Raw genomic sequence first — 10,064 nt, 5'->3', positions numbered from 1 at the left:
TAAGCGTGTGCAATGCAAGGCGGGTAAATCCAGAACATCCTATTGTGGAACATGCAGTGTTGGTTTCATAAGGGAGTCTCCACAAGGAAACTTTAGAATCTTTCCCCCTCCACATGCACTCTCAACTCACTTTGTAGTGTAACCTTGTACAAAAGCGAGGGTGGAAATCCTGCCACCTTCTTCTGTCTGAGCCCTGAATATGCTAGCTGTAAGTTTGCTGTGTTTTTACATGACATGCACTAAATTCACTCATGCAAATCCCATGAATAAAGATCACAAAAACCTGAACCTAATATGCCTTAGGGTGATGGGGACATATTTGGCAGGTCTGATCCCAATGATAAAAATATTCTGAGGCTTGCCATCTCTTTAATAATCTTTAATAGAATAAAAAAGCAAATACATAAAGGGCACATACTTACATGCAGAACATGCATATATTTAAATGTGTTTTTACCCTAGACTCTAGTCGTTTTCCACTCAAACTAAGCGGAATACAAGTTAGTTAAATAAAATATGTTCCTTACATCAGTTATGGCAGCCACAGAACTCAGAGCAGTTATATGATAACACAGTGTGGTTATTAGTGTAGGTGTGGGCTATAGTTCAGTATGAACTCTGGAGTGAACTTCATACTGAAAAACTTAGATGTGTCTTTTCGAGCGGATTTAAATTTGGTTAAATTAAGCAAAAATGGAAAATAAATGGAAACATATGAAGAGGTACTTTGGTTAGCCACTTGAAACACATAATTTCCCCAAGTGCAGAAGGGAATTCTTCAAGAGCCTGTCATGGGGGGGGGACTGTCTCCCTCTCATTCATGCCCATCGTGTCTCATTCACTGAAATAAGTAATGTCATGTCCCCTAACCTACATCACAGGTGAAAAATAGGTGCCTAATAGGAAACTACAAGTTTTCACTCTGAGTCTCTTTTAGGGGGGGGATTTTTCTCACAAAAGCACAGCACGGTGTGATTTCCCTTTGCTTTTTCTAAGATAAGTCAATTGGAAATCCCCGCCGAGGCTCCGCCCAGCCGAGCTCACAAAACCCAGCGCGCCTCCCTCGGCTGCACTATTCTGCCCTGACCTTTGCGCACGCACGTACTGACGGAGCTGCCACTCGCGACACAGTCAACAATGGACGTCCACAGAATGTCTAACCACAATCAAATGGATTATAACCTGGACAACATGGAGTCCAAGCACGGGAAAATGCTGCCGTGCCACGAGGACCGCTTTGACAGCGGCCTGGACTCCCTGAAGGAGGACGACCTGGTGAGCGACTTTGAGGACCTGAAGGTGAAAACAAGCGAGGATCTCACCACGCAGGAATACGAGCCTTGGCGGAGTGCGGTGACAGACGACGGTGACACGTAAGTTACATATAATAGTTGAGTGTGTGTGTGTGTGTGTTTTGTTAATAATGCAATTACGCATTTGCAGATGTCATCCGTTTGCGGAAATCAAATAGGAGTTTTGCAGTCGTGCGCAGTTTCTAAACTTCCAATGTAATGCATTGGAAATATATGAAATGCGGAAATTGTCGAGAGTTGCACGAAAACAAGAGGCCTTTAAAAGTGTGTGTGTGTGTGTGTGTGTGCAGCATAACGCGTACCCTGTGTGTGTGTGTGTGTGTGTACTTTGGCTTAGAGCGCAGTCTGGGCGGTGCTAAAGTCCGCTCTGCGAGTTCAGGAAAGTCCCTGGCCCGCTGCCAGGAACTGATAAAGCATCAGATGTGTCAAGCCACAACTGGTGGAAATAACCCGACAAAACTCCATTCTTGCGAAACACTCCGCTGCGCAGGCTTTGTTCTCTCTTATTTGGCTGGAACCATTTCCTCTGTGCGTAATTTTTTTAAATGTTTTTTGAAAAGCACTATTTTAACTAACCCCCCCCTCCCCCTTCACACCACAGGCTTCTCCACTTGGCCATCATTCATGAAGCCACAGAACATGCCCTCCAGATGATCAAGCTGTCTCACAATCACCACTTCCTCAATGTACAGAACCACCAGAGACAGGTAATAACACAAAGTCAAACCTAAACACAAACCATTACCGTCCTCATCGTGCACACAAGTTGCCTTTTAAAGTCAAGATAATAACTTAAATATGTCCTCTGAATGTGTCTCCTCAGACGGCCCTCCACCTAGCAGTGATCACAGAACAGCCCCAGCTGGTCGAGAGGCTCCTGAAGGCTGGCTGCGACCCGCGGCTGTCCGACGACAGCGGGAACACGGCTCTCCACATCGCCTGCAAGAGGGGCTCCCTCGCCTGCTTCGGCGTCATCACCCAGAACTCCCAACGCCACCTCACCTCCATCGTGTCCTTCCCCAACTACAATGGTAGGTTTGAGCTGAAGTAGCACTCCTAAAGACACACACATCATGTTTCACTTATGCAGCTCTTGAATTTGGTTGTTAACTGAGCTCTTTTCTCCTCACAGGACAAAACTGCCTCCACTTGGCGTCCATTAACGGCTACATTTCATTGGTTGAGAGCCTCGTTCAGCTGGGTGCAGACGTCAATGCACAGGTAGGTGTCATGCACTCAGAAGGCGGCCTGTTGAACTTTTTGCAAACAGAAAGAAGCTCAGTCGCATGCAGCAGGAACCTAACATTATTTCCTTGTTGTTGCCGACAGGAACAGTGCAGTGGACGGACGTCACTCCACCTGGCTGTGGACCTCCAGAACCCCACGCTGGTCCGTTGCCTCCTTGACCTTGGCGCCGACGTTAACTGCTTCAACTACGGCGGCTTCACAGCGTACCACCTCACCTACGGACGCCAGAACGAGGAGATCCGCCACCAGCTGTACGAGAGGACGGCACAGGAGCTGAGGGAGCTGCCTGACAGCGAAACAGATGAGAGCGACATGGAGGATGGGGACCTGTCGGAAGATGAGGTCAGTTTCTGGTCTTACGTCTTCACTTCAACACCAGCTTAAGATTTCATATAATCACATCTTTAAGGTTTGGGTTCCTAACGTCTTTTATTTTCTTTCCTACAGCTGTACGATGACATAAAGTTCGGAAAGTAAACCGAGCCGTCCCTCTGCTCGCGGTGAGAACGACAGTGAAGCTGCTGCTGGGTTGCCCAGCCACGGCCCCACAACGAGGGACAACATCAGTTCAGGTCCCCCGTCCAGGTCCCGAGCCCACAGAGCGGTGGTCCTGGGGCCGCAAAAACATGAATGAAGATGGCGTCCAGTCTGGTCAAGCCCGGTCCGGACCACAGAATGATCCGCACCAAAAAAAGCATAATACAGCAAGACCACGACCTCCATACAGTCTTTCTGTATACTGTATAAATATATATTGATGTGTATATACTAGACAAGACGTGTGTAATATATTGTAAATACAGAGATATTATTTTTTTTACCTGTACATATGTTGTGTGAATTTAAACACTATTAACAAAAAATGGCTCCAGAATAAAAAGAAGTTTATGAATATAAACAGCAGTGACTGGTGTGTTTCCTCCACTCAGCACGTGATTTCCTTCCACGTCATGATGTGTTTCACGGCCTTTCCACATTGTAAAACGAGTATCATTTCTCACTCGCACAAAGTGACGAGGACGAAAGTCATCGCCCAGACTCGCAGACAAAAAGCGATCTTGCTCAGCCGCTTGGAACAGTCTGGGATTTCCTTGTTGGGGCGAGGCCACCGGGTCTCTGTGAGTCACCGCGTTTGAAAGTCCCTGGGCGGCATGAGAGGAACACAGTGTACTTGAATATTCCAGCCCTACCCTGCTGCTAGCGCTGAATAGCAGTGAGGAACTAACACTTATCGCTAGACATACTAAGGAAATTTCTTAAGGAGGAAGTGTCTTTTACCATGGTGGGAAAATGTGTTAGATGTGTCATAAGTTTGTGTCACAAGGACCAGGAAACTGCAGTCTGGGAAATATTCAGATCCTTTACCTGGGTAAACAAAAAAAATACGCTGGTACAAGTAGAAATCCTGCATTCAAAGTGTGACTTGAGTAAAAGCATGTATGTATAATCAGGAAAATGTACTTAAAAGTATTAAAAGTAAAAGTACTCAATGCAGAAAAACGTCACTTGTGACTGATATACTATTATTTCTTATATCATTAGATTATTACTCATGTATTAATATCAAAGCAGGATTTCACTGTTGTAGCTGGTTGAGGTGGAACTCATTTTGTGTGCGACTGCAACTAATGATTTTTTCATTAAATCACAGATTTTTCTTCCGATTAACCGATTCATTGATTTTTTGGTTTGTAAAAATCCAGAAAACGGTGAGAAATGCCAACACAATTACTCTGAGCCCAAAGTGCAAACCCTCACCTCTGAGAAGCAGGAACCATGAGAATGACTTAAACAATCATCAAAATAGTCGCCAGTTTATTTATAATGGTTTCAGCTGTGCTGTTGGGTAGTTTAATTTATAGCAATTTATAAGCTCTTCATGTTTTGTATGTAAACATTTTTTGTAAAATCATTTGTAAAGTAACTAAAGCTGTCAATTAACTGTAGTGGCTTCTCAAATTTGTACTTGAGTAAATGTACTCAACAAATGACCTGAAGTAACCGGCACCGCTCCAATTCCCAGTATGAAGTGACACTGGAGCCAACTCAGAAAATGTCCCTGAGTGATTAGGTTTAATAGCTGTGTATATACTGCTTCTAACCTGGAATTGTCCTGTACAGGACAGCAGGGGGGTTTTCCAAGGACAAAGTTGTAACTTCACTGTCCAAATGACAGTGGAAATTACATAAGAGACAGAGGCTTTAAACATTCCACTAAGCAGAAAGTCCTAAAGATTAGAGGAATAAAAACATTTTAGCTGGACTTCTGATTCTGTAATAGCTATTTAAAAAAAAGGCAACAGGTGATGACACAAGACTGATGGGAAATGGTCTAAAAGCAATGGGGAATGACTGATCATCATTTGTGATTGTGTGTCGATGACAAAACCCTTACAAAAGCTGAGCTGGACGAGAAGTCTTAGCCACGGCCACGCCCCCCCCCCCCCCCGGCACACAGTTTTCCCTTTCAAAGAGAAACTATTTGTGTTGTATGATACATCCGGTGAATTGAAGCAATCTATTTCTGACATGCTATATGTGCGTAAAAAAAAAAAAAAAAAGATTGTCAAAATGTTGACAAAATTAGGTCAAATCAGTTCTACATCACAGAGTAGTAAAATAAACTCTCCGCAGCACCTGGTGTGTCATGTGACTTTCTGTGCATTCGGAGCCACAAACAGGAAGCTCAGAGGTCGAGCTCTGCACAGATCGTGTTCCAATAAACATTTCCCCCTGCTGCTAAATTCAACCGACACATGAAAACACAGCTAATGATATCATATCTATGTGCTGTAAATATGTTGCGAACAGCTCCATGTGCAGAACAATCATCAACCCTCACAATAAATAAGACACAGGTGGAAAATGGTTATTTTACTCCAAAAACTTTTTTTTAATTGTTGTTTAATGAAACAGTGGGGAAAATGTACAGCGAACAAAGATAACACCAGTCTCCATCTGGGAACTGCATATCCCATCATGCTCTAACTTGATCCAACAGGTGACGCGTCTCTGCTCGCTCAGTCCCGCTCTGCCAGGGACATCAGGTGGGTGTCCACTTCAGTCTCTGTCAGAATCCTGGAGGGAGAAGACAGGGACATGGATGGTGACTCTGATATCCAAAGTTGATTTTAAGACCAACTAGCGCTTCAACGATTCATCAATAAACCGATTCGTGACCGACAGAAAATCAGGGACACTTTCAAGCAAAAATGCCAAACATTAGCTTGTTCCAGCTACTCAAATTTGAGTATTTGATGCTCTACTTTGCAGTATATGATAGTAACTGGACTGCTGGGACTGTTGGTTGAATAAAAGAAGCAATGTGAATACATCTCCTTAAGCTGTGTGAAATTATAAACAGGCATTTTTACTGCTTTGACATTTTAAAAGACAAAACGATGTATGTTTTCTAAACCAATCCCTCTGAAAATGTAGACGTACATCACGTTGAATGTGAGCAGCAATGGCCGACCGATGATCAACGTGATACAACACTAAAAACTAAACTGTGGTCAGCTGCTATTCTCGTCTTTCAAGGGTTAATTCAGACAAAAGTGGTATGAGCCAAACTGCCATGTGTTGCTGGTCTTTTACCTGAACTTGGGGTCCTGCGTTGTGACAACGCCCACCTCGAGCTCAGAGGGCTTGAAGTCGATGGAGAGAACGGTTGACAGACAAGAGATTGCCGTCTGAAGGGGAGAAAATGGGAGGTAGGGTAGGGAGATAAGTGTTTATAGTTCGATTATATTGTATAATAATAATTAACTTGACATTAAAATAATGGTTATAAAATTAGAAGCCAAACAGCTGGACCACCTCTAAAGGTTACTTCCCTCATCAACCTGCTACATCAGTGTAAAGAGGTTGTTTTTGTACCTCAATAGTTTGTTCAAAGGTCCAGTCCAGTTTCTTTTTCACTTTCTTCTCCAGGAAGCTGGTGGCTTCTGTCTGCTTCACTCCAGCGGCGGTGGCCTTGAAGCCGCAGTAGTAGCCTGCCGGGTCACATTTGTACACCTGGGGGCCGTGCTCCTCGTCTATGCCGATCACGATCATACCTGCAGGCGACGGGCATCAGAGAGAACTGAGACAGGGACGTTTGGCTCCAGTGTTTCACACCTATACATGTGTCTTAATGCTAAAACACCGGCTGTAAATGAATAAATACACTTACAGCAGCCCAGTGGTCGCATCTCGGCGTTCTGGGTGTAGACTTGCGAGATGTCAGCAATTCTCTTACACAGCATGTCCACTGGAATCTCATAACCATACTTGTACTGCCAGTTGGCCGCCTCGTAGCGAGCTCGCTGGACTTGGGACCTGCTGTCCGCTGCGAGAGAACAGGGTGAGGAGGAGGAGGGAAGAGTGGCCGATTTGTTTGAAAGCATCCCATTTAACTGACACATACTGCTACTTCAAATCTCCAATGCAGCTGTTCTCGTAGCACGACTGACACTAGTTTAGAAAGAGGAACCATCAGCTACAGTAAATGTGGTGACTGAGGAGAACAGAGATGCCAACTAAGACTCATCACTTTCAATTTTACCTGAAAATACATGGGATTTTTGAAAGAGCTATTTTGGTTTTAACTGATTTTTTTTGGTACCCATTTACTGAAAAATGTCTGTGTTTCCTTCTGCAAGAAAATGCTGACCACCATAGTTTACAATGGTGGCATGTTTACTTCTGGTAATAGAAAGTGAGGAGAAAAATGTGAAGAAAAAGTCCAATTTCCCAATCTTTTATATTCAAAACAAACTGTTTTAAGACTGTTTTAATAAATTCTGAAAATAATAAATTCCAATGAGTCATAACAGATGTGCCTATTTCATTAAATATTATAAAGATGTCTTTTTCTTACCTGTCATCCCAGACATTACACATCCAATATTATCTGTTATTCTGAAAAGGTGGGTCACTGTGGCGGAATCCAGAAGCTTGTCCTGTTTCAAGGAAGAAAGGGTTTTAACAGAAAACGGTACCATGTTTTGATGCATCCAAAAATTCAAATGAATAAGTACCTTGGGTATTCATGTGATCAGAATAAACTAAAATGCATACAAATATTACATGCACTCAGGGAGGCACTGAATATCCGATCGCCCCCTCTGGCCACATTCAAAGATACATTTGGCAATCAAGAGTAAATGCAATTACATCCCCAGCCAATACAAAACTATGAAAACTGAATAAATAAATCCTTCAAGTCATTTATTTTACCAAACATTTTCTCTTTTAAACTTCAAAAATGCTTGAAGTTCTTGTTTTTTTTCAGATTCAGATAATATAAAAAAAGTCTTTGGACTGCTGGTTAGAACAAGTAAACAACTATTTAAGATACCACTTTGGGCTCTAAAAACATGATGACCATCAGTCACTATTTCAACAGTACTGACTAAATAATTAATTAAAATTTTAAAACACGACAAATATACTCCTAATATACCTCTAAAATGTGAAGCTTTAAGATTCTCCAGTAGAGAGACAATGAGGTGTATTGTCAAGCTTACGATTGACCATTCCAAATTAAACATGAACAGAGGATGTACATTAACTCACTAACAAATTAATTAAACATATCAAGTTGCCATGAAAACACCCCATGTAAATGGCTTTATAGTGAATACATTTTACTGTCAGTATGGATGTGGCCACATGTGGGGAAGATGGGAAGGATGTGAGTTTACGCTGCTCAGACCTAACATCAACTCACCGGTACTTTCTTCTGTGTTACAACAACTGCACAGTCCTTCCCCCTGACTGCTACTGATGTGAGTCCACCTTGGTTTATGGCCTTGAAAGCATATTCTGCAAACAAGCAAGACAAGAGGGCGTTAGTAAGTGTTAAGTGTAATGTTAGGGAATAGTGAACAACAAGCGCAGCATTAAATGATTTTGAACAGCAGTGTCAATATGCACAAACACAGTCTCCATCAGCAGGAAAACTGGAGCAACAATGACCTGTCATCAGGTTTCATCCAAGTGGCCAGCTGACATTTAACCACTGCCTGATTCTGTGGGTGCACGGGGGTCAGACGTGAAATGATGCATCTAAATGATTGTAGGATTTACGGCTGCATAATCAGGGAATATTCCATGTATTACAGAACATTTCCACACACTTGTTTTGTTATTTGTTTGGATTCGTCTCCTGACTGTTGTTGATCAGATGACATCAAGTCCTGCCCATGTCCAGTCCAGCTTAAGAACAGACTGGATTAGTTTCACGCCTTAAGAGTTCAAAACTAAACTGCACACTCTAGAAACAACGTATGTGTTTAATATTTTAGGGTGGATGTTCCCTTTCAGTCCAACCAACGCTTACGGTATTATAATTAATACATTTCATTTCTGTCATTGCGACAAAATGCCATCGTTATTAAATCAGTTTAATAAAAAGAGACATTCAACTAACCTTCCAAAACCATGACATCTGACACTTTCAACAATGAATCAGCTTGCTTGACTGCAGTGCTAACCATGCTAAATAGCCTACTAGCGAGCTAACTAGCTATTTTGAGTCGCGCTGTTTTGTTTAATTGAAGCATCAGCAGAGTAGACGTAAAATGACAACTGGTAGACCACAACTGCGACTTTAATGGTTTTATATGATACTACTTTCGCTTTGGCGGAGTGTTATTTACCAGCTAGAAGCCAAACAAAGCTAAGCGAACCATGACAGAGCATTTAGCTAGCTAGCAAACAAATGAGCCTGCGAGCCGGCTTTTGTCTGAACAAATCCGCACACTGACCGACTTGATAGAGTCTTCCTTCAGGGGAGAAGATGGTGATGTGTCGATCGAACCCAGCACTTGAGCCTCGGGACATTTTTACAGAGGTTAAGTTGGCCGAGAAGTTCGTCCAAACGAATTTGCAGGCAGATTTTACTTCATGCACAATATTTCCACCCGGAAGTTGAACTGATGGGATCCGAACTTCATCCGGTTTGAGAGGCCTGCTTCGTTTCCATGGTGATATAATACTCACACTCACTATAATACTCAATAGTCAAGTACTATACTTTTTTGAGCTACTTGTACTCACTTGAATATTTACATTTTATGCTACTTTGAACTCTAGTACATTTATTTGTCAGCTATAATTATTAGCTTCTTTGCAGTTTAAGTTTAACTACCCAACAGTAAATAAAGTAGCTAAGCTAGTTAAATTAGCTATACTATGACCAGCCTCAACATGAAAAATGCTATTTACTCTTGACCCTTGTGTCCTTGTCCATGAGTATGCTACTTTTGATATCTATGCACATTTTGCTGATCATAATTCCATACTACTCTGTATTTATTCTTTACAGAGTGGTATTGCTAGTTGTCCTTGCATTAACTAAGTCAAAGTTCTGAATACTTATTCCACCACTGCTTTTTGAAGGTTTTTTTGGTCTGTGGGAACCAAAACAATGAGTATTTTATGACTTCCTGTTAGTTTGAAACAGTTATGTATGTTGACATCTTGTATAAAAACTGCAAAACAGAATATATAGTACAT

At 42.2% G+C, this 10,064-nt stretch overlaps 2 protein-coding genes across 2 annotated transcripts; one reads left to right on the top strand and one right to left on the bottom strand.

Annotated features, from left to right (window-relative positions):
- The first annotated feature begins 1,088 nt into the window (after positions 1-1,088).
- On the top strand, positions 1,089-3,533 carry nfkbiaa (nuclear factor of kappa light polypeptide gene enhancer in B-cells inhibitor, alpha a). Its single transcript, XM_070925578.1, has 6 exons — positions 1,089-1,373; positions 1,915-2,020; positions 2,137-2,344; positions 2,446-2,534; positions 2,643-2,903; positions 3,009-3,533. The coding sequence occupies exons 1-6, from the start codon at positions 1,138-1,140 to the stop codon at positions 3,036-3,038; spliced, it is 930 nt and encodes a 309-aa protein (XP_070781679.1). The 5' UTR covers positions 1,089-1,137; the 3' UTR covers positions 3,039-3,533.
- A 1,897-nt stretch (positions 3,534-5,430) lies between these two features.
- On the bottom strand, positions 5,431-9,481 carry LOC139301941 (proteasome subunit alpha type-6). The gene is made up of 7 exons (XM_070925460.1): positions 9,314-9,481; positions 8,275-8,369; positions 7,423-7,504; positions 6,736-6,891; positions 6,441-6,619; positions 6,159-6,253; positions 5,431-5,639 (listed from the first exon to the last, which is right to left on the bottom strand). The coding sequence occupies exons 1-7, from the start codon at positions 9,387-9,389 to the stop codon at positions 5,582-5,584; spliced, it is 741 nt and encodes a 246-aa protein (XP_070781561.1). The 5' UTR covers positions 9,390-9,481; the 3' UTR covers positions 5,431-5,581.
- Between the last annotated feature and the right edge of the window lie 583 nt (positions 9,482-10,064).

This window comes from Enoplosus armatus, chromosome 19 (assembly GCF_043641665.1).
Source record: "Enoplosus armatus isolate fEnoArm2 chromosome 19, fEnoArm2.hap1, whole genome shotgun sequence".
NCBI classification, from domain to species: Eukaryota; Metazoa; Chordata; class Actinopteri; order Centrarchiformes; family Enoplosidae; genus Enoplosus; species Enoplosus armatus.
Note: the sequence above shows the minus strand (reverse complement) of the source record. Positions and strands in the feature narration are given on the sequence as shown.

Coding starts and splice junctions, on each gene's coding strand:
- nfkbiaa (XM_070925578.1), top strand. CDS start 1,138: ATGGACGTCCACAGAATGTCTAACCACAATCAAATGGATTATAACCTG. Junction 1,374..1,914: donor GTGACAGACGACGGTGACAC/GTAAGTTACATA, acceptor TTCACACCACAG/GCTTCTCCACTTGGCCATCA. Junction 2,535..2,642: donor GTGCAGACGTCAATGCACAG/GTAGGTGTCATG, acceptor TGTTGCCGACAG/GAACAGTGCAGTGGACGGAC.
- LOC139301941 (XM_070925460.1), bottom strand. CDS start 9,389: ATGTCCCGAGGCTCAAGTGCTGGGTTCGATCGACACATCACCATCTTC. Junction 7,505..8,274: donor TAACACAGAAGAAAGTACCG/GTGAGTTGATGT, acceptor TCCTTGAAACAG/GACAAGCTTCTGGATTCCGC. Junction 6,254..6,440: donor CCTTTGAACAAACTATTGAG/GTACAAAAACAA, acceptor TCTCCCCTTCAG/ACGGCAATCTCTTGTCTGTC.